Source organism: Diabrotica virgifera, chromosome 9, assembly GCF_917563875.1.
Source record: "Diabrotica virgifera virgifera chromosome 9, PGI_DIABVI_V3a".
In the NCBI taxonomy this organism is placed as follows: domain Eukaryota; kingdom Metazoa; phylum Arthropoda; class Insecta; order Coleoptera; family Chrysomelidae; genus Diabrotica; species Diabrotica virgifera.
The window spans coordinates 149,880,613-149,906,087 of record NC_065451.1 but is presented as its reverse complement, the minus strand read 5'-3'; the positions used below and the strand labels follow the sequence as shown (position 1 = coordinate 149,906,087).

Below are 25,475 nucleotides of genomic sequence, written 5' to 3'. Positions count from 1 at the left end.
CCGATATAAATGAGTCAGATTAAATAAATTATTAGAAGAATTTTTTACTAAGCAACAACATTTTTATTTATTTAGTATTATTTTGTATTTTGACAACGACACCCGACTTGGGCGTCGAAACGTTAATAAAATCATTTTTAGGTAAAATTGTGGCTTATTTCCCATTTGAATATACTTGATTATAAAAATGCCACAAGAAAATAGCTTCAGAACAACATACACAATATTTGTTTCATATTAGTGAATGTACTTCTAGCCTTTTCTATTCTAATTCGAATTTCTTTGGTATAATCGTTTGTTTCTCTAATGTTTGTCCCTAAACAGTTATAATTCTGAACTCGTTCTATCGTCTTATTATTTACGTGTAGATTGATGTTTCCAATATTTTTCTTTGATATAACCATGAATTTAGTTTTCTTTATGTTTAGTGACAGACCAAATTCTTCACTTGTTGCAACAACCTTATTTAAAATTCTTTGTATTCTTGTTCTCATGATCATTTTTCAGTGCGTCATTAATTATGACGTCATATACTGTATTGGGTGTGTCGAGACTTATTTCATGTAATTATTGACGAATCTGACAGATGCCAGAATCGTACTTTAGATGAAAATCTTGTGGAATTAAACTAATTAGTAATTTAGTAGATTTGATTTTTACACAATATGTTAACATGTAGGTATTTTTTATAAAAAGGAATAAAATTAAAAAGTAAACAATATTGTTAATTAAATTTATAAATATGGAAACATTAAAAAATGACACAAAACTATCCATACACTGTGTTTTTATCTTCTTCTCTAGGTGTTGTCTCCGCTTAAAAAGTTGGTAATCATCAGAGCGATCTTTATTTCTGAAACCGCGGCTCTAAATAATTCATTGTTATTACATCCAAACCAGTTCCTAAGATTCTTCAGCCATGAGTTACGTCTCCTTACTATGGATATTTTTCTTGCATAATGACCTGGAGTATAAACTAACTTCTAACGAATTAAATTCTAAACCAAAATACAAAACTAACTTTTAACGAACTAAATTCTAAACCAAAACACAAAATAATGCACAAAAAAGTTGTGAAACACAAGGGAAGACGAATTCGAAATTTCAAAATGACAGGTACACAAAATACTGACCTGAGTAATAACCGTCACTTGACTCTTTGACACTTCTAAAAAATGGCCAAAATGGACGAAGTTTTCGTCAAATGTTCGTAGTACGTGTATTTGATTGGCTAGAAAAAACGCGGATTCTAAATATCAACGAATCAAACGTAGGTTAGGAATAGACATCTTATGTATATAACCATTGTAATGCTGCATTATTTTTATGTTTAATCACGGAGCTACCGCTTTTTTCGTCTCATCAAACTTAATGCATTAGAGAGAAATCGAAAAACTGTGACGCACTGAAAAATGATCATGAGAACAAGATTAGATCTGTAATAGTTTCTGCTATTAGTATTGTGTCATCGGCGTATCTAATTTCACATATGGGTAGACCATTTATTTTTATGCCTGCTACTTCATCTTCTAATGCTTTTTTGAATATTTCTTCCGAGTATGCATTAAACAGTGACAGCGACAAGACACAGCCCTGTCTAACTCCTCTTTTGATTTTTATTTTATTGGTGTTTAAATTATTTATTCTTATGACAGCTTCTTGTTCATAATACAGATTTAGGCGGTCGCTAATTTAATAATTTTTCCTTATCCAAAAAGTGCACAACGTCCCTCAAGAAGTTTTCACTTCAAAAATTTATTTCGTCGAAGCGATGAAGGTTCGCTAATATAATATTTTCCCCATCCAAAAAGTGCACAACGTCCCTCAAGAAGTTTCCACTTCAAAAATTGATATCATCGAAGCGATGACGGTCGCTAATTTAATACTTTTTTACATCAAAAAAGTGCACAACGTCCCTAAATAAGTTTCACTTCAAATATTTATTTCGTCGAAGCGATGACGGTCCCTAATTCAATACTTTTCCCCCATCCAAAAAGTGCACAACGTCCCTAAAGAAGTTTTCACTTCAATACATATACGTACAAAATTTATTTCGCCGAAGAGATGACGGTAGCGATGACGGTCGCGAAATAAATCCTTTTTCCCTATCGAAAAATAGGTTTTACATTTATTTTAAATTTAAATACTTCTATACAATTTATGTATAGATACACATAATATAGATACGTACAAAATTTATTTCGTCGAAGAGATGACGGCCGCTATGACGGTCGCGATAAAAATGTTTTTTTACCATCCTAAAATAGGTTTTACATTTATTTTAAATTTAAATACTTCTATAAAATTTATATAGGGTGAGGCAGATAACTGGCCTATTAGAAATATCTCGAGAACTAAAGGCAACAGAATCATGAAAATTGGAATAACAGGGTTTTGAAGGATGATCTATTAAATGAAAATATTTTCATTTCTTTGCAACTTCCGGTTATACCGGAAGTTGCTTATAACTTCGTTTTTTTTAAATGGGACACTCTGTATATTTTTACATTTTTGGATTCTCCTCAATTTCTTCTTTCTTAAAATATAAGGTTTTGTAATATTATACAGGGTATTTTAAAAAATAATTACGTTTTTTTATTAATTTCGTAGCAACATTCACACCCTGTAGAATTGTAGTAGTTTGACATCTAAAACTCTACTTACGTTCAAATGATTTTTAATATACTCTACTATTGTTAAGAATCATTAGTATAGCTAAATTTTTAATTTTAGTATACAGGGTTGGTCGAAACTCGGAATGAGTATTTTCTGAGTTTTCTTAAATGGAACACCCTGCATTTCTGTATTGTAATGAAATGATATTTTATAGTACTTTTTTATTTCTTAAGCATTCCCTATACCTAACTGCTTTAATTTGTGAGTTATTGGTGATTCAAGCTAAACATTAATTGCAACAAAAAATACGTAAAATTTTATTAGGTTGGCCGTGAAAATACTCAATCCCAAATAATTTTTAAGAAATAAATACATATTAATACAGGCTGGTCCTTAAAATTACCAATAATGGTTTAGCTATCGAAATACCTACTTAGTTAAGATTGTTGGTGCGATTAACAATTAAGCACAAATTAAAGCAGTTAGGTATAGGGAATGCTTAAGAAATAAAAAAGTACCATAAAATATCATTTCATTACAATACTAAAATACAGGGTGTTCCATTTAAGAAAACTCAGAAAATACTCATTCCCAGTTTCGACCAACCCTGTATACTAAAATTAAAAATTTAGCTATACTAATGATTCTTAACAATAGTAGAGTATATTAAAAATCATTTGAATGTAAGTAGAGTTTTAGATGTCAAACTACTACAATTCTACAGGGTGTTAATTTTGCTACGAAATTAATAAAAAAACGTAATTATCTTTTAAAATACCCTGTATAATATTACAAAACCTCATATTTTAAGAAAGAAGACATCGAAGACAATCCAAAAATGTAAAATATACAGGGTGTCCCATCTAAAAAAACGAAGTTATAAGAGATGAAAATATTTTCATTTAATAGATCATCCTTCAAAACCCCTTTATTCCAATGTTCATGATTCTGTTGCCTTTAGTTCTAGAGATATTTCTAACAGGCCCTTTATTTGCCTCACCCTATATATACATACGAATAATATATAGCATAAGCGATGACGGTCGCGATGACGGTCGCGAATTCAATGCTTTTTCCCCTATCCAAAAATCGCACAACGTCCCTAAAGAAGTTTTCACTTAAAAAAATGATTTTATTAACGTTTTGACGTCCACATCGGACGTCGTCAAACATCCACAAAACTCAAAAAATATTGAGTTAAAAAAATATTATAGAACAATTTTTGCTTAGAATGAGGTTCTCTAGCCACTTCCGTGGTTATTTTAACCAAAAAATTTTCCCCCAAAAAACCACCCCCAAGATAAAAGCACACATCGGCATAGGGTAGATTTTGAATTAAGAGATAAGTAGAGGCTATCCCCAAAGTTTCATTAAAACCCATGCAGTAGGATAGAATTCGGAGGCAATATCCTATTCTTGCTCCCATTGACTGGCGTATTTGTAAGAAAAATTTTAACACCCCCTATCTCGGAAACCAGGCATTTGCGGACATACGTTTATAAAGCAAACTCTCATTATTTTTTCATGCAGAATTACCCCTTAAAGTTTGCCATACTAACTTAAAAATACCCGGTATTGACGAAAAACAAGCCTAGGTGTTAACCCTCATAACAGGCAAGACCGTCTTAAGACGGTCTTTGCATTTTAGCTTATAAAACTTATACCGAATGGTTTTTGCTGCCACGGTAACGACATACATCTTTAAAAAACCTTACTCGACGTTATTCTGTACAAATAAACACATCCTGGCATCGCGATTACGTTATTATCGTTAGTCAAGTGCTAACATCCAATAAAGTGGCAGTGAAAATTATTTCTTCATAAACATTATTTTTAAATCGTCAAAAAACACGTTTAGATCAAAGTGATCAACTTGATAATTTTATGGTAAGTAGATTATATTTCATGTTTCAGTAATATAATACGCTTTTAGTAAAAACTATTGTGTAAATAGGCTTTATAAACAAAAATACCAAGACAGTCTCAAGACGGTCTTGCCGGTTTATGTATAAAAAATATCCGCTTCAGTATGAAATTTTGTTATCTTTTGTGCGTAGAAACATGCTTATTTTCCTGTTGTTCTAGTATTTTTCTTTTCTCTGATAGATGCATCGTCTAAATCGTAACCATAAGAACAAAATCAATTTGGAAGAATTGTCTGATGAACAATTATTCAACTTTATTGATTCCGTTGAAATCGACGATAGCATTTATAGTAGTGACGATAGTATTGTGCATCCCGACTATGTTGATGATAGTATTGAGCCTGAAAAGCCTTACAGCATATCCGAGGTATCAGAGGCTAAATCACAAGTTATTGACGAATGCATTCAGGAAATGCTTGAAGCCTTTAAAACTGATGCGGGTATTTTATCATTTTGTCGACATGGCCGCCACAAATGCATTCATACTATACAAACGTATACGTGCCGAAAAGGCAAATAATTCCAGTGACTGTTGCGAAGAGGAGAGAGAGGCCTCTATCTCTTCCACAATTCCGTGAAGAAATAGCATGTGGCCTTGTTTCTTTCAAGGAAAAACGAAATGTAGGTCGACTATCATCAGCTCGAAATGGTGAACCTGGTTCATTAGTAAAACTAGTTCATCTGGTGTTGGGAAAAAGAGCGGTTCATCAAGTTGCTGATGTACGTTTTGATGGTAAAAACCATTTTCCAGTTTGAGTTGCTCGAAAAGGCAAGAAGAGGTGTAAGCTGTGTAAAAAATCTGCTACGCAGATTGTTTGTTTCCAATGTGACCCCCATTTATGCGGCACAGTCGGTAAAAATTGTTTTTGGGATTACCACCGTCAAAAATAACATGTTATATACTCATTTTTCTTAATAAATCTTGTTTTATAATAAATATCTACCAAATTTATTTTTTACTCATAACCCGACAAGACCGTCTGTAGACGGTCTTCACTTTTTCTCACCTAGCACTGATTCTAGACAAGATTTTTAGCAGAAAATTTAAAAATAAGTTATTTTTGCCTATATTTACTTGAAAAAAAAAATATCAACTTCAACAGATAATTTTTACGATTTGGCCTGTTAGAGTGTTAAACTACCTAACTTTTATATTATCCACATGTTAACATGTTTACATGTTAAAAAATCACTTAAATCAGACAACAGGTTTAGGTAAAAAGGTTTAAAAAAGGTTTCGAGACATTAAAAATGACTAATTTTTAAGGTGGTGCGTTAATTTCTTGGAGAAGTGTGTTTAAGATAATATCCTTCCTAGGAAGAATAGGGATACTTACGACTGTAATCCATTTTTCCTAATTCCGTTTGTGGCAGAATTCTTTTTCTTTGCTGGATTTGAATCCTCACTAATGCTATCATCTGACCAAGAATTAGAATAATGTTCATCTGTATCTGGAATTTTACAATCGATTGGTCGCGAGTATTCTTGAATGAGCGATTCTAAAAACTAATAATTTCTTTGGTTTAGTAACATACTTTTGTTGAATACCAAATAATACTAAAACAAAAATAACCTAACCTATTTATTTTGTATGAACAAATTAACAATAAATCATGCAGATATGAGTCCAATTCAAACAATTTGGAATGCACGTCATATACATGGTGGTTCATCTTATTCGCCTCGGTCTCTGTACGGAAAACCACTTGATATTTAAAAAAAATTTACAGAAATATACAGGGCCTTTAATACTACAATCTAAAAATAATGTAAATTATACAGGGTGCTCCAAAAAAGAGTGGTATATCAAAGTTATATTTTTTCTTATGGAATGCCCTATATCTGATAACATTACTGAATTGACCTTAAAAAATAAGCTATACTTTCATAAGGGGTTCCCTATACCTAAATACATGGTGTTTTGATTTATTTCGATTTTTATGAAAATGTAAGGTTTTAGAAAAAAATAAATATCTACGAATCTAAGAATCAGTAACAAATTCTTTCTTGGATCTTAATAATAGACTATTTAGCATACTTAAACAGATGCTTACTGCAACAAAATTTCTTACAGGGTGGTCAAAATATGATATTGTTCTATTAACAAATTCAAGCTGTAATAACTTTATTTTAAATGGAACACCCTGTATCTTACTAGTCTATCGCGTAGGAAATTTACTTAGCTTTCAATTTGTATTAGGGTTTCCTATACCTATCTCTCTTCATTTTTCAAATATTTAAAGATTTCCTAATTTGTAAGCTTTAAAAATTAGAATTAAGTACCTATGTATGTCGTGGTTATGTACAACACATCACCAACACCGGCAATATACTTAAATATCTTAGTCAAGATACTTTCGTTAATAAAATTCACATTTTTATCATTTAATCACACAGAGTACAGAGTGTTCTTATTTTAAATGGCATACTCCCATACTCGATATTCTATTCTTTATAATGGAAGATATTTAAAATCTCTTCAATTCCACGTAAACATTCTCAATACACACGTTATTCTGTAAATATAAATTCCCATGTTATTCTGTAAATACCCATTTTTACATATTTTTGTACAATAGGCTCGTTTTCGTCATAGTAGCCATTGCATTTAATTGTTTGTATCATAATTGCGATTCAAAGATTCAAACAAAAAGTGGTGTTCTTAAATTTACTTAATAACCGTCGGTTTATGATATGGAAAATACTTATACGGAATGAAATATAATTTAAATATCTTCCAGAATACGGCATCTAATATATAGGGTATGCAGTTTAATATAAACATATTCAATGTCACATGTAGGCCAAAATCAACTAAAATAATACAACACTCTGTGTGATTACATGATAACAATGAAAATTTTATTAATGACAGTATTTTGTCTAAGTATATTGCCGGTGTTGGTGGTGTGTTGTACATAACCACGACACAGGTACTTAATTCTAATTTTTAAAGCTTACAAATTGGGAAATCTTTAAATATCTAAAAATGAAGGGAGATAGGTATAGGAAACCCTAATAAGAATTAAAAGCTAAATAAATTTTCTACGCGATAGACTAGTAAGATACAGGGTGTTCTATTTAAAATAAGTAAGTTATTACAGCTTGAATTTGTTAATAGACCAATCTAATATTTTGACCACCCTGTAAAAAGATAGGTATAGGAAACCCTAATACTAATTGAAAGCTAAGTAAATGTTCTACGCGATAGACTAGTAAGATACAGGGTGTTCCATTTAAAATAAGTAAGTTATTACAGCTTGAATTTGTTAATAAAACAATCTCATATTTTGACCACCCTGTAAGAAACTTTGTTGCAATAAGCATCTGTTAAAGTATGCTAAATAGTCTATTATTAAGATCCAAGAAGGAATTTGTTACTGATTCTTAGATTCGTAGATATTTATTTTTTTCTAAAACCTTACATTTTTATAAAAATCGAAATAAATCAAAACACCCTGTATTTAGGCATAGGGAACCCTTATAAAAGTATAGTTTATTTTTTAAGGTCAATTCAATAATGTCATCAGATATAGGGCAATCCATAAGAAAAAATATAACTTTGATATACCACTCCTTTTTGGCGCACCCTGTATAATTCACATTATTTTTAGATTGTAGTATTGATGGCCCTGTATATTTCTGTAAAGAATTGTTTTTTAAATATTAAGTGGTTTTCCGTACATACACCGAGGCGAATAAGATGAACCACCCTGTATTTAATGACATCATTTTTCCTCATATATATTAGTTTTTTCGCTACTGCCAAGTTTAGCAGGAAAGTGCTGTTGCCAAATAAAAAACATATATTTATTTACCACAACAGCTACCGGCTATACCGTTTCTCTTTGTCTTTATTCGCGGTGTGCAAGTACTTGGAAGGGAAACGAGAAACGACCGTGCGCGAGTCGCGGAGAAATATTGCAACTATCTTAAATAATTCATATTGTCAATTGAAATTGTCAAATTGACGTATATTTCATACCTTCTGTCATTGAAGCAGAAAAATTATATATTGCTCCACAATATTGATATGATATGCAATTATTATATGTATAAAGGTAAATTTAATTAATTGTATTTTGAGTGCAGTACTGCATTTTAATAACTAATTTTATTTACTACATACAATTGTTCACCTTTTCATAACATAACCTGAATCTTATTTTTTCTTCTTACTATTTTTTTTTTGGACTATGGCCTTGACAATTATCCAGTAACCAGGACTAATATAATTGGCCAATATAATTAAAAGTGCGAATAAAAGTACAGAGCGAAGAAATAGGGGTCGCTTTGCCGAACTTGCACGGTCCCAATAGTGTGAAACAAAGATAGCTAGCTATCATACTATAAGTGTCAAACTCATGTTGTCTCAGGGCTGCTTTATCCATTAGGCAATATAGGCAGCTGCCTAGGGCGGCAAATTGTGAGAGGGCGGCACAGGGGCTTGAAATTTTGATTGGGGGGGCAAGCATTATATAATATACAATACATTATATGATGTAATAATGAAAACTGAAAGTATTTTTTGTAAATTTCAGTCATTTTCAGTTTCAGCGGAGGGGGCAACTGCCTCCCCTAACCCTATCAAATGACGCCCCTGGGGCGGCAAAAATACTGTACAAAAAATATTTGTATTTAAAAGTTAAAATCGAATAACAAATATGTATATTCATCATTCATCCATCAATGAAATAGAAGTGGCGTTCGTTTCTAAAAAAAAGAAATTGCATTCATATCAAAAATAAAACAAACATAGCATTCTGTTATCTTAAACCTAACACTATTCATCCAAAAAGAACGGAAGTCATAAATTAAGTGATTATTGGGCCGCCAGAAGCTCCGCAAACACGGTGAATTGACTGAAAACATCAATATTGCACATATTGCAGAAACTAAAGATTACCAGTAGGAAATCGAGTTAGAGTTGGGATTTACAAACTGTATTATTACAAGGAGATAACATTCGTGTCGTCGCACTGATATAATACTCCAGCCAGGGAAATAAGCAAGAAATAGACCATGTTCGGGACAATGAAATTAATATCAAGGTAGCTGGCTACTTTTTTAGTTATTGTGGATTTGACCTATAGGATGAAAACCTTCATGTTTCCTGCCTAGAGATCGTGTTTTTTAATTATTAACAATTTGGTGCAATCAATGCGATTTTTTCCATTTTTTGCACTCAATTAAAAAGCTAAATAGTTGACATAAAATTACAAAATTTATTTTTTTAGAACATTGAAAAACCTTCACAATGACGATTTTTGAAAGTCAAAAAGTTAATTTGTTGCTTCGTAAACTGCAAAATAACTGAAAATCGTTATTTATTAATAACTTTTCCTAAAACTAACTTAGAACTGTAGTGTTTCGCTTTACTCAAAGTTGGGTATTGGGGTACATAACAAACTCCCAAAATTTAAGACCGATCCATTAATTAGTTTAAAAGTTAGGTATTCTATTTGTTTATCCCAGAGACCTTTGTTTTGTAATAACAAATGACAGAAAATAATGAAGATAAGACAATTCTGCGTATGCCAAATGAAAGTAGAAAAGTGATCCTATCAAAATGTATTAAGAAAAGATAAAAAATTATCTAATATAGTAAAAAATACTAGTTTATAAACATTTACAAAACATCTTCTTACATAGGTATTCGGAAAGATAATATTTTATTCGAATTTTTAAAAATGTAGTTCAAATGATGATTAGTCATAGTAAGTGAAGGGGGAGCTTCTGCGTTGATTGCACTAAATTGTTAATAATTAAAAAACGAACGCGAACTCTAGGCAGGAAACATGTAGGTTTTCATCCTATAGGTCAACAATTAAAACAGTTGTCAGCTACCTGGCGGGAGCCGAAAAAAGCAACTTAAAACTACTACCATTTTCTATATCTTGGGATCTACTCAATGAATTTTGATATTTCTTCTTTTAATTTGTATGTACTTTTGTGTAAATTACAAATATGCAATTTGTCTAGACATTTATTAATTAATAAACAGTCTAATTTCTTAAACAATTTTTGAAAAAATAATATTTTCTCAAAAATCCATTATTAATCATAGAAAAAGTTAAGGTATATTTTAATGAATAAATTATGCTCAATAAATTATTATTTAATAAAAATAATTTATTTATTAAAATACAGGTACTTTAACTTTTTCTATGATCATTAATAGTATGATAGAATTGATTAAAAAAATGACATAACCCAGACATCCAAAGTGAAAGTTATCCTCCAACACCAAATTGTTCTATATCGTCCATATAATGTTCAGAAAAAAGTCACACCTTTTTGAGCATCGGGTTTGGGGGGGGGGGGAGAATTCGGTAAATTCGTAGTTTCTTACGTTTTTCGTCAATATTTCTAAAACTATAAGGTTTAGCATGAACAACCTTTTATACAAAAATGTTCTACAATAAATTTGAAATAAAAAATGCCCGTATACATAATCCTTCTAAAATGAACGATTCCAAAGTTACGGAGGTAGTATACTTAGTATAATTGGTCCAAAAAAAGGCCTAACCTAGACATCCAAAGTAAAAGTTTTCCTCCTCCTTTGAAAAAATAATATTTTCTCAAAAATCCATTATTAATCATAGAAAAAGTTAAGGTATATTTTAATGAATAAATTATGCTCAATAAATTATTATTTAATAAAAATAATTTATTTATTAAAATACAGGTACTTTAACTTTTTCTATGATCATTAATAGTATGATAGAATTGATTAAAAAAATGACATAACCCAGACATCCAAAGTGAAAGTTATCCTCCAACACCAAATTGTTCTATATGATCCACATATTGTTCAGTAAAAAGTTACACCATTTTGAGCGTCCGGTTTGGGGGGGAGATGGGGCAGAAGTCGGTAAATTAGTTATTTCTTTACGTTTTTCGTCAATATTTCTAAAACTATGTTTAAGCGTAAACAATGTTATATACAAAAACGTTCTACATAGAATTTAAAACAAAAATGGTCCTATCCTTAATTGTTATAAAATCAACGGTTCCAGAGTTACGGAGGGTGAAATGTGGAGGTTATCGATACTTTTTATATATCTTGGGCAACTGAAGATGATTTTGGGTGGTGAAGTTGACGTTTCTTCAAGGGCTTATCACTAACATACCATCGGCCACTGAAATAGCAAATCCTGTTAAAGAAAATTTCTTTCAATCAGTAAAAATATAAATTGCTCAAAAAATATAAAAAGTATCGAAAACCTCCACTTTTCACCCTCCGTAACTGTGGAATAGTTGATTTTATAACAATTATGTATAGGACCTTTTTTGTTTTAAATTTAATGTAGACCATTTTTGTATAGAACATTAAAGCATATTTTTAGAAATATTGACGAAAAACATAAAAAAAACTACTAATTTACCGATTTCTCCCCTATTTACCCCCAAACTGGACGCTCAAAATGGTGTAACTTTTTACTGAATAATATCTGGACCATATAGAACAATTTGGTGTTGAAGGAAAACTTTTACTTTTAATGTCTGGGTTAGGCCTTTTTTGGACCAATTATACTATACTACCTCCATAACTTTGGAACCGTTCATTTTAGACGGATTATGCAGACGGACCTTTTTTGTTTCAAATTTAATGTAGAACATTTTTGTATAGAAGATTGTTCATGCTAAACCGCATAGTTTTAGAAATATTGACGAAAAACTTAAAAAACTACGAATTTACCGATTTCTCCCCCCTCTCCCCCCCAAACCAGACGCTCAAAATGGTGTGACTTTTTCTGAACATTATGTAGACCATATAGAACAATTTGGTGTTGGAGGATAACTTTCACTTTGGATGTCTGGGTTTGGATCTAGTTATACCATACTATAATGATATGATTAAGAAAATAGGTATTTGGAAAAAAATAATTTTTTCAAGAAATGTTTAAACAATGTAGACCCTTTATTAATTAATACATTTATAATAAAATTGCATATATGTAATGTATGTAGAAATTACATACAAATTAAATTGTTAATAATTAAAAAAACGGACGTGAACTCTAGACAGGACACGAGTAGGTTTTCTTGTTATAGGTCTACAATAATTAAAAAAGTAGTCAGCTACCTGAATATTTCAGTTATTATGAAAATGATGTAACAGTGTGAAATAGCTTCAGTGAAATAACAGTTAAAAAATAACGGCTACTGCTATCGCAACACATTCCTATCTTATACTAGTGCAAATTATACATAATCATAATTTTTCATTTTTATGTAAAACATTCTGTGTTTATTTTCACCGGTCAAAAGTGAATTCATACCATACTGTGATCAGTGTGATTTTTGTTCTTCTCACTTGTGTAAAATATTATTTTTTATAAATTCTATGTTCCTCATTTTAATACATTTCCAAACAATACATTTCTTATTTAAGGGACCGTTCAAGTATTACGTAACGCAGGTTAGGTGGGGTCAAAAATCTTCAAAAATTGCGTTACGTAGGGGGAGGGAGGGTTGGTCAAAAATCTTCAGAAATCTTCAAAAATCGCGTTACATAATACTTGAACGCTCCCTAAATAGAAAATTCTGCTTGCATTTTTTTTTTCGCAAAAATGGTACATGTTTGAAGGGCGGCTACTAGAGAATTGCCTAGGGCGGCAATTGACCTAAACCCGGCCCTGTGTTGTCTTATAGAAGGTTATGTAAGATTTTTGTTTATAGATGTGAAGTTGGTTAAAATATAAACTGTACTATGAAACTGTCTAAACACTAAATCCTGTTACCTTAGATTTTAGATTCCCGATTTGATTCTGATTCCAATTGTTGGATATTTTAATTGAATCGTATTAAAGCAATAATATATCTGTACTTCCTCTTCCCCGATTATAGTTTGAAAAGAATCAGCGCTGTGATGGATGACCGAAGTGATCTTTAACGTAAAGTTATCCTGTAGTTAAGTTATAATCCTCGAATTGGGGTGATGTATCATATTTAACTTAACTACTTGCGTTATTTCTTGACAGTTCTTGAGTTATATGATAGATAGATATTTATTCATTTAAATAGGTTACCCTAATATACAATAAATGTAGAGAATAGATATTACAAATCATTTACAAAAATCAAATATAACTAAGCAACATCAAATGAAATTAAACAAACTTTAAATAAATTTACAACATATAATACCATACAATATGATATATCAAATGTCACTTTATAACGCGACGTTAAACCTCAAGTTATGAGATAACTATGTAGTTATGTTACGGATTGTAAGGTTAGGTTTATGTTTTGATTTGTTTTTAGATAGAAATCAAGTGAATATTTAACGTACAACGCTGCTTCAGGTTGTCCCAGGACCTTGTGCGGCATTTTATTAATTTAATAAATCAAATTTAGTATCGAATATAAAGCAGCACAAAATTATCAAAAGCATAGACCTAAGATAACAATTAAAAACACGTAGGTAATAAAATTAAAACAATAATAAAAACGAAAAAGAAAGCTAATAATTTAAAAATAGAAGGGTGATGCAATTTTAAAAATTATACAAAAATCAAATCGAGAGATACAAGTTGAAATTTTTATTTATAAACATCCAAGGGTTTTAAGTACTGTTCTTTGTTCTTTCTATCTACTTTTACGATTCACCACCGAGCGACACCGAACATCGAACAGCTGTTCGGTCATCGGTAACCGGTGGGTAGGTATTCCAACTTCTCGTGATTCTCTTTCTCGCTCAAACTTGTACTGATTCTGCATAAGGTTCTCTTTTTAGACAACTTAATATTTTCTTCCGTGTATAACGTCTAAGAAATAACTCATCTAATAACGGTGGATGATCCATCATACCGAATTTACGTTTTATAGTTATGAAGATAGTTATATGTTATAGTTATGTTAACTTTAACGCAAACTTTAAAAATAACTGAATTATTTGACATTATATTTAACCTCCAATATTATGACAGACGTTACTTACAATTTTCAATCTCGCCAAATGTAATAATGACGTCATATAAACTCGTCAAAATAATCTGATTATTCCTTATACAAGTAATTGGACTTCGTAAGTCCTACAAACCGGGAGATATTAACTGAACTTCAACCACGATTTTCTAAGTCCTGCCCTTTGCAATACTGGAAGGTTAGAAAAGGTACTTACAATTTATGGAAAAATCCACGGGTTTCCTGTGACATTTTCCTGTGAAAATTAGATTTTTCATGAGGAAAAAAATGTGGAGTTGCGATGAAGTTCTGAGTCCTGCCATATCCATAGAATGACAGGATACTATTTATTTTATGAAGAAAATTTTTTGGGCAGGAGGGTTGCAAAAGGACTAGGCGAGTATATGGATATACGAACATGTAATGAAAATAATGAAATTTTCATAATTTTCTGAGTACTGCCAACTTAATAAATTAAACATAATTATTTGAAAATGATCGAAAAAAAATGTTGGCATGACGTCTCCTAATGTTTAACTGCACTTGTCCCTTGGAAAATTCTGTGGAAAATTTTCACCCTGGTTCCGTGATTTTCTGGGTCATAAAATAAATTTTATTATAAAATAAATAATTTACGTAGACATTATTCAAAATGGCAGGATGTTTAGTTACATCTTTTTTACTAAACATAGTTAAAAATGTGTAAGAAAATTCGTGGAAAGTTACACGATTTTCTGAGTCATGCCATTTTGGACACATCTCAAGAATGTTAATATAAAGCTATTTATAAACAGGCAGGGTGGTTGTGTAATTATTTCATATATTATAAAAATAAAATTTTAAGTCAGTAAAATTATTGCAGGTTGTTATACAAACATATTCATATCACCACAATTTTCTGAGTCATGCCATGTCAGGTATGCTTAAAAAGCACTAATCTAAAACAGTTTACAACGTGGCAGGATAACCGCTAAGATATTTAATACATAAAAATTAATTTTTATATCGTTAAAAGAATCGTACGGTATTAAATATTCTTTTCCTGAGTAATGTCTCGGATTTTTACACACCTTTCAAATCTAATAACAAACTGTAACAAATTTATTTTAAGCGATTAGATCATATTTGTATCTAAGTAAACTTAATAAAAGTAATAGGAAGAAAATCAATAATTTTACAATTAATTGGTTATAGTAGGGATTGTACCTATTATACAGGGTGTCCAGAAACTCTTCTAACAATCGAAGCCCGGAGATTCCTCAGATAATTTTAAGACAATTTAACTCAATTCACCTCGTTTGAAAATGCTTCCCAAGGAAGCTAGAGCTCTTTAAAGATTCCAATTAGTTTTTTTAATAGCTCTAGAACACTTTTATTTAGAAAAACGAAAACTGGTACACCTATTTATCTTCCAGAGATAAATCGATTCCATCATTTGTCAATTTTTAGTACCGGTTATAGGCGTCCGTTTAGGGTAGGGAAACGGATATTTTATCCCATAACTTTTCTGTGTCTAACTTTTAAGCATTTTTGACACTGGATTATTAAACTATGGGGTATTCTTGAACTAAAAGGTACTCTTGCTTTAAGTCGGTAGGATCCGCCGTGTTCTAGAAAAATCGATTTGAAAATTTTTTAGGTTTTTGAATTTAAAAAAATAAATACAAAAAAAACTTTTTAGAAAAACGAAAACTGGTACGTTTATTTCTCTTCCAGAGATGAATATTTTATCAATTGTGAATTTCTAGTATCGGTCATAGGCGTCCGTCTTGGGTAGATCCACGAAATCTCATAACTTGCTTTAATTTTTAAGTATTTTTGACAGTAGAGTATTAAATTACGAGGTATTCTAGTACTAAAAGTTACTCTTGCTTTAAGTCGGTAAATACACCGTTTTTTTTTTAAATTTTTCTTAAATTCAAAATACGAAAAATTTTGAAACTGATTTTTCTAGAAAACGGTGCATCCTACCGACTTACAGCAAGAGTACCGTTTAGTACTAGAATACCTCACAATTTAATAATATAGTGTCAAAAATGCTTAAAAGTTAAAGACAAAAAAGTTATGCGATAAAATAACCGTTGCCCTACCCAAAACGGACTCCTATGACCGGTACTAGAGATTCGCAATTGATGGAATCGATTTATATCTGGAAGATAAAAAGACGGACCAGTTTTTGTCTATCGAAATGGAAGCGTTCTGGAGATAAAAAAATCTAATAACAAGGCGTCATCTTCAAAGAGGTCTAGCTCCCTTAGGAAACATTTTTGGATTATATGATTGTGTTAAATTGTCTTAAAATTACCTGGAATCTTAAAATTATATACAGGGTGTTCTATTAAAAAAAACATAAGTTTGTGTCACCCTGTCAATACAGGTAGTCCTGTATATTAGAAAATATTTTTAAATTATGATCCTCTTTTTGACCCACGTTTTACCTAAATACCGTATCTCTTACGACAAACGAGTAATTGGACTTTGTCACACTAATGCCCCACCCTGTATAGGAAATAACTATAAAACCATCCTGCCTCTTTTTAAATAGACTTATATTAAGATTCTTGAAACATATGCAAAATGGCATGACTCAGAACATTGTGGAATTTTTCACGAATTTTCTTACAAATCTAGGACTCCTGCCATCTTACAAGAACCGTTTAACCTTCCTGCCGAGTACCGAAAAAGTATTGATTGTATTTGAGTATTATAACTTTTTAAAGGCGGGACTCAGAAAATCACGGAATCAGGGTAAAAATTTTGCGCATAATTTTCCAAGGGACAAGTATACTTAAACAGTAGGAGACGTCATGCCAACATTTTTTATATCATTTTGAAATAAATATGTTTAATTGATTATGTTGGCAGGACCCAAAAAATCATGAAAATTTCATTATTTTCCTTACATGTTTGTATACATATATACTCCGTTAGCCCGTTTGCAACCTTCCTGCCCAAAAAATTTTCTTCATAAAATTCATAGTATCCTGCCATTCTACGGATATGGCATGACTCAGAGATTCGTCGCAAAACCCTATTCTTATTTTTTGGGAAAATCTAATTTTTACAGGAAAATGGCACAAGAAATTTGTGGATATTTCCACAAATTGTAAGTACCTCGTCTACCCTTCCACTATTGCAAAGGGCGGGACTTAGAAAATCGTGGCTGAACTTCTGTATAATATCTCCCGGTCTACTAGGTTTTCACCCAAAGTGGCCGAAAGTAGAACCGGAAGTCGATATTTGAACTCTTCGGGTCGCGTTTACTGAACTTTTGGTCATACCTGTTTAAACGGAAATGACTTAAAAACCGGAACTACAGATTCAAGCTCGACTTTTCAGTACGCTTTCGGTTAGAAATAATAATATAATACAATATGAAACTTCCGGTTACAAGTTTTTAACCGGAAATGATATAAAAACCAAAAGTAAACATTTGTTCTCATCTTGCTAAGGCACGTCGAATAATATATCGCTTATATTATTTCAGTGACTTTAAAACGGTACTTTCGGTTGCAACTCTAAAACCGGAAGTCCGAGGTAAAATTTCTCATCTTTAATACTACCCTTGCGTTATAAGCTTTCATTCGACACCTCATTTGTCATTATATCTGTATTAATAACGGAGGAGTTATACCCGTGGACAGACGGACAGACAGTCACCAAACCGGGAGTATAAATTTGTTCTTGTCTTGCTAAGTCGCGTTGAACAATATATCGCTTGTAATAGAAGAGCAAACCAGATAGACGTCAGTCATTTATGTAACCTGGAGGTAAAGGCGGAACTGCAAAGATGTATTAATAATAATTTGAAAATACTTCATGAAAAAGAAACATCTCAGCCAACGAACAACATAGATAAAAATGGCGATAACAAGTCCTGCGAAGAAAATTCTGACTAAAGAAAAACCAAAAATAAAGCAAAGATGGATGACTGATAAAATCCTTCTTCTCATGGACAATCGGAGAATAATGAAAGGAAAAAACGAACAAAGGTATAAACAAATACAGAAAGAAATCAAAAAGGAAATCAGAATAACAAAGGAAGTTTTTTATAAAAGAAAATGTGAAGAAATAGAGCAATTGCAGGCAAAACATGATATTTTTAATGTACATAAAAAAGTGAAAGAACTTGCAGGTACACAAAAACGTAAGCAGCCAAATACCCTGTATAATGTCAACGGAAACATAATAACAGAACTAGAAGAACAGTTGAAGACATGGAAAAACTATGTTGAAGAACTCTTTGCAGATGATAGACAACAATCTGAACTAAGTAACATACAAGGAGACGAAGGTCCAGAAATAACGGACGAGGAAGTAATGTACGCACTAAAAAGAATGAAAAACGGTAAAGCGCCAGGTCCAGATGAAATACCAACGGAAATCCTTAAACTGATAGAAGAACACTTGATCCACATTTTAGTTGAACTTTTCAATAGCATTTATACATCAGGAAAAATACCATAAGAATGGCTTTTATCCACCTTTGTTATTATACCAAAAAAGATGAATGCCAAACAATGTAGTGATTACCGTACAATCAGTTTGATGAGCCATGTACTGAAAATATTCCTGAAAATTATACACACTAGAGTACACAGAAAACTGGAAATGGACATCAATGATACCCAGTTTGGATTCCGAAATGGACTCGGAACAAGAGAGGCGTTGTTTGCACTGAACGTTATGTCTCAAAGATGTCTTGACATAAATCAAGATGTATTCATGTGTTTCATAGATTATAACAAGGCCTTTGATAAAGTGCGGCATGATCATCTAATCAGACTCCTGGCAGAAAAGAATTTAGATAAACGAGACATCCGACTAATAGCAAATATGTACTACAACCAGAAAGCAGTAGTGAGAGTAGAGAATAATACCACTGAAGAAATTGAAATAAAGCGGGAGTGAGACAAGGGTGTATACTGTCACCAACCCTGTTTAATCTCTATTCCGAAGACGTAATGAATAGAACACTCTCTGAGCAATCCATAGGTATTAAAATAAATGGTGTTAGATTAAACAATCTGAGATTTGCCGACGACACCGTTCTGATCGCAGAAACACTTAAGTAGCTACAGATATTGGTGAATAGCAGACTGCAGCGAAGAATATGGACTATCTTTGAACATAAAGAAAACTAAATTTATGGTAATATCGAAATCAACACGAAATGTCCAAAATTTATATTTACACAATGAAATTATCGATCGAGTTAGCAAATACAAATATTTAGGCACTTTTGTAAATGAAGACAACGATAGCTCAGCAGAAATCAAAATAAGAATAGAAAAAGCCAGACCCATATTCAATAAAATGAAGAGTGTTCTGTGGAAGAGATTTGAGCCTTGAAATGAAACTTCGCCTGATGAGATGTTACATACTTTCTGTGCTGTTCTACGGAATGGAGTCATGGACGCTGAAAAAGATTGATATAAAAAAATTGGAGGCATTTGAACTGTGGATGTATCGCAGAATCTTGAGAATATCATGGACGGAGAGAGTCACAAACGTCGAGGTCTTGAGAAGAATGAATAAAGAAAAGGAAGTCATATTTACGATCAAAAAACGAAAACTGCAATACTTGGGACACATTACAAGAGGCGAAAGATATGAACTGCTTCGAATAATTATGCAGGGGAAGATAGTAGGAAAAAGATCCATAGGAAGAAGACGAAACTCCTGGCTAAAGAATCTACGGGAATGGTATAGCTGTAGCAACAACGAATTGTTTCGGTCAGCAGTTTCGAAAATACGTATATCCCTGATGATCGCCAACCTTAGGAACGAAGATGGCACTTGAAGAAGAAGAATATTCCGGTGACTTTAAAACACTACTTCCGGTTTCATTTCTAAAACCGGAAGTCCTAGGTCAAATTTCTCACCTTTAGTACCATCCTTGGGATATAAGCTTTTATTCGACACCCCATTTGACACTCTATCTAGTATAATGGCGGAGCAGTTGTGTTTACAGACGGACGGACAGACAGACGTGGATAATTCAATTTTTTTACATTTTTTTCAAAATTGAGAGAAAACAATATTTTTTTAAATTTAGAATATGACAACAAGGAGAAAATTATGTGCAATACTTACCTACTGTTTGACTTTTTCTTTATGGCAATACTGTTGGTATACTAAAAATATTAAAATAGCTACTTACTGACATATCATCCTTGGTGACTGATGCACAAAAAGGTTCAATGGAAGCCCAAAATTTGTCAGAATTGTTCTTTGGTAGCGTAACCTTAAAATCTTTAAACTTAGGTTTTTCATCTATATGTTTTCGTTTAATAGTAGTCTGAAATATAAAATTGTAGTAAAAATATCAGAAAAACCAATATAGCCGGCCATATAAACATCAAAACAGTACAAAATACTACATATGCAGACGATGTAGCTATTATTAGTAGGAACAAGCCACAGTTACAGTAAGAGTTCAAAGAAATTGATCCTGCAGCACGAAAAAGGGGGCTTAAAATAAACGAAGCAAAAACAAAGTACATACATGACCATCAAAAGAACACCTGACAATGAAAATAATAGAACAATAGAAAACTGTACTATTATAATAATAATAAAATTTATTATTACACTTAAATACATAAAGTTTTAACAAAAAGAAATGTATAAAGCCAGTCAAAGATACAGGTTTAAAATTATGACATTTACATAAATGTAAAAAAGAACAATAATTAGCAAGTGCACTACTTACATAAGTTTATTCGCGGTGTGCAAGTACTTGGAAGGGAAACGAGAAACGACCGTGCGCGAGTCGCGGAGAAATATTGCAAGTATCTTAAATAATTCATATTGTCAATTGAAATTGTCAAATTGACGTATATTTCATACCTTCTGTCATTGAAGCAGAAAAATTATATATTGGTCCACAATATTGATATGATATGCAATTATTATATAAAGGTAAATTTAATTAATTGTATTTTGCTTGCAGTACTGCATTTTAATACCTAATTTTATTTACTACATACAATTGTTTACGTTTGCATAACATAACCTGTATCTTATTTTTTGTTCTTATTATTTTTTTGGACTATGGCCTTGACAATTATCCAGCAACCAGGACTAATATAATTGGCCAATATAATTAAAAGTGCGAATAAAAGTACAGAGCGTAGAAATAGAGGTCGCTTTGCCGAACTTGCACGGTCCCAATATAGGTACATTTAGATATGTTACTTCCATGCACTATTCATAAAATCGTTTGTTGTATACGGTTCTAATTTACTCAAAAAGCTTACAATCTCCCTTTTTATCATGGAGATATCATCAGATATCTTCAAGTGTAGAGGCAGGTGGTTGTATACTTCGTCCAATTTACTTACCGTTGCACGTCATCCGCGTCATAGCTTGTAACATGATACCAACACGAAATATTTAGGCGGTCATTATGATTCTAAAAAAGAACACACCTACCGCCTAAATATTTCGTGTTGGTATCATGTTACAAACTATGACGCGGATGACGTGCAACGGTAAGTAAATTGGACGAAGTATAGAATTGTATACCTGCATATAAGCTCCTTTTTCCAGTAATGTGAGCCTATGATAAGGGATATTGTAGTTGAACTTGTTTCTGGTGTCAAAAGTGTGAGATACGTTAAATGGTTGAAAGTACTGCTTGTTGGTATATACAAGTTTCAGACACTCATATATGTATAGAGCTGGTATCGAGAGTAAATTTAGCGATTTAAAATGGCTCCTGCATGATTCAGAGTATTTTAATTGCTTCATGACACGTACTGTTTTTTTTTGTATTTTAAAAACTTCGTTAAAAGAACTACTACCTCCCCATACTATAATGTTACATCGAGCTCTCGAATAAAAATTAGAAAAATAAAAAGACTTTACTACATTGATGTTAACATTTTTTAAAAGAATTCTTAAACCATAGCAAGCTCGGATTAGTTTTTTGCAAAGATTCTCGATATGATATGTGAAATCTAAGTTTTGGTCAATCCAAACCCCTAAGCATTTGACATACTCAGAAAAGGGTATCAGATGTTCATTTAGGTTAATATTGTCAGGTGTGTCTGGACCTCGGTTTGTTTTAAGGCTATGGGTACAAAATTCGCAAATATTTTACGTGTATCCCGACTTTTTCTGTCTTTACACGGCAAATTACGTGTAGTAAAATTCATACTGGTGTGGATATGTAAACATTACTAGAATGTCATTCTACTCGAAAATGTCATCATTAATTTAAAGAGATGGGTTTTGAATGTTCTTGGATAACTGTTATTTTTATAATTGTAAATTCTTAATTCAGTTAATAAATCCGATAATTTTTTCACTAACTATGTATTCAGTGATTGTAATAATTTATTTGTACAACAAAGACTAATACTCAATCGAGAAAAGAGGAAAACTGTTAAAGTGATTTTTTAATAATATATTGTTATGGAACGTTTACAATTTTGAACATCTTTAACAACAAAATAATTGGATCGCAGAATATATTATTATCCTGATGTATTCTCTGCTTGGATCTTCCACAAATAATACACAATAAATAACTTTTTATTAAGTTCACGTCTTAAATCAATTATTTATCAAATACACTATATATCAATAATATATAATCAATAACTCAACATATTCCCGATGCAATGTCAAATATTTAAAATTGTCACTGATTGTTAGTGTCTGACTGACAATATATGGTGACAATATTATATTCGGCCGAGTGCGTTGTAAGACAAAGATAGATTTGGAAAATATTACCACGGCATTGTGTTCATTTTTTTCGAATCCTGAAAAAACCAATAAATATTTTTGAAAAATTTAAACGCAGAATGAAAGACTAAATTATTACCGAGGGCCGAAAGTCCCTTAGAATAAATAAAAAGTTTATTTTGAATGATATATTTGAAATTAAAAATCACACTAAATTGTCTCTTAGTTTTTCACCCCTGTAACTTATTAAAATAAACATTATAGAAGTTCTCAGGGACTTTCGGCCCTCGCTAATAACGTAATCTTTAATTCTGCGTTTAAATTTTTCAAAAATACTTATTAGTTTTCTCAGGATTCGAAAAAAATGAATCCCCGTTTGAATAGCATTGCAGCCGAAAATACGTACCGATCCTCTTAAAGAATACGGCTTTAGTTTTTTCAGGATTTAAAACTAGTCTTGAATTCAAGAACCAGTTTTCTACTTCTGACATCAAAGAGTTACCTGCCAGACCTAGTTCAGGTAAATTTCGGGCAGAAACCAACAGTGTACTGTCATCTGCATAATTAATTCCTTAGTTTTAGCAACAGATGCCAAATCATTTAAGTAGATAATAAATATTAGCGGTTCCAGAACACTGTGGAACACCCCTAGACACTGCCAGAGGCTCTGACCGCACATATTGCATTGTTTTATCCTTAATTTTTAGTGCATGTGCACGTCCAGTAATGTAGCTCTTTAACCAATTTAATTCCACACCTCTAACCCCGTAGTATTCAAGCTTCACAAATAAAACATCAAAATTAACGCAGTCAAAGGCCCTGCTTAAATCCAGAAAATCCCACATGAGACATTCCCAGCATCCAAACCGAGCAGTCTCGGTGCACCTACCTTTAAAGAAACCGTGCTGGCTATAGCTGAATAATTCTTCTTTAAGGAAAAACTGAAACAGCTGATCATGGACAATTCAAAAAATTTTGAAAATGAGCTAAGCAGACTAATTGGTCTATAATATTATCAAAAGAATCGATATCACCCTTTTTAGGTAGGGTTTAATAATCGCAAATTTCAGATTGGTAGGAAAGCTCCCAATTTGAAGAGAAAAATTTATTATATGTCAAGAGGTTTACAAATATGAGGAAAACATTTTTTTAACAAGTACATGGATACTTCATCCTATCCTGAACTCTTTTTCGTTTCAATTTTTTGCATTATTTCTGAAAGTAATTCACAAGTTATTTGCTTAAAAAGAAAGGTGTTTTTATTGTGCGGAATGTCGCATTTATACGTACCTTGTTGTGGAAGTTAATTAGCTATTAATGTACAAGCTTTTTCATTAAAATAACGATTAAGTGAGTTTGCACCTATAAGAGAATCCTCAAAATATGGCTGATCGTTCTTTGTTTTTTTATGTTGTGTAAGTTCATTTATGATTTGCCAAGAAGTTTTACTTTTATTTTTTGAATTAGCTAATCTATGTCCATAGTGTTTATTTTTCTCTTTTTGTAATAACTGATTATATATTTGCTGAGAATTTTTAAACAGTTGTTTGAATTCTAACGACTGAGCCGATAAGCGCCGAAAATTAATCATTTCATTTTTGGCAGCTATTAGTTCAGGTGTTATAAATGTAAACTTAGGCTTTTTATTATTTGTGATTTTAAGAGGAAAATGTTTATTAAAGTACAAGAAGGTGTTGATGAATGCATTGTATTTAGCATCTACTGATTGAGCACAGTAAATATTTTCAAATAATTCGTTACAAATGTCACAGAAATCTACAATAGCTTCGTTCGACATAAATCGAATTTTATGTTTTGTTTCACTTTTTAGATTGTGCTGATCTAAAAACAGTACCTGACAATAATGATCAGAAAAATGAGTTTTTAAAATTTTTGAAGAGAAGTCTTCCATTTTACTTATTATGAAGTTATCGAGACAAGAACCGCCACTCTTATTTTCGCGTGTGATTTCTTTAAAAACAAAATTCAAACGATTTTAATAGGTTAGAAAAATATCGAGAATATTTTGATGTAACTAACATATCTATATTTAAGTCACCTGATATATAAGTCTATGTTTTTTTTTTAAACTATAGTAAGTAGTGCATTCAGTTGTGTTAAGAATATATCATTATCACTACCTGTTGCATGGTATACAGGGTGAGGCAGATAAAGGGCCTATTAGAAATATCTCGAGAACTAAAGGTAAGAAAATCATGAAAATTGTTATACAGGGGTTTTGAGGTGTGAACTATTTAATGAAAATATTTTGGTCTCTTTGTTACTTCCGGTTATACCGGAAGTACCGGAAGTTTATTGTA

The 25,475-nt window shown here is 31.6% G+C and overlaps 1 protein-coding gene across 1 annotated transcript in view; it reads right to left on the bottom strand.

Annotated features, from left to right (window-relative positions):
* Nucleotides 1-25,475, bottom strand: part of LOC126892318 (transcriptional adapter 3-B) — a 123,809-nt gene that overhangs the window by 57,826 nt on the left and 40,508 nt on the right. Inside the window, exons 3-4 of the mRNA XM_050661816.1 lie at nt 20,621-20,758; nt 5,879-6,048 (exon numbers count right to left, since the gene is read on the bottom strand). Of these exons, the coding sequence (XP_050517773.1) occupies nt 5,879-6,048; nt 20,621-20,758 (308 nt within the window). The remainder of the gene's footprint in view (nt 1-5,878; nt 6,049-20,620; nt 20,759-25,475) is intronic.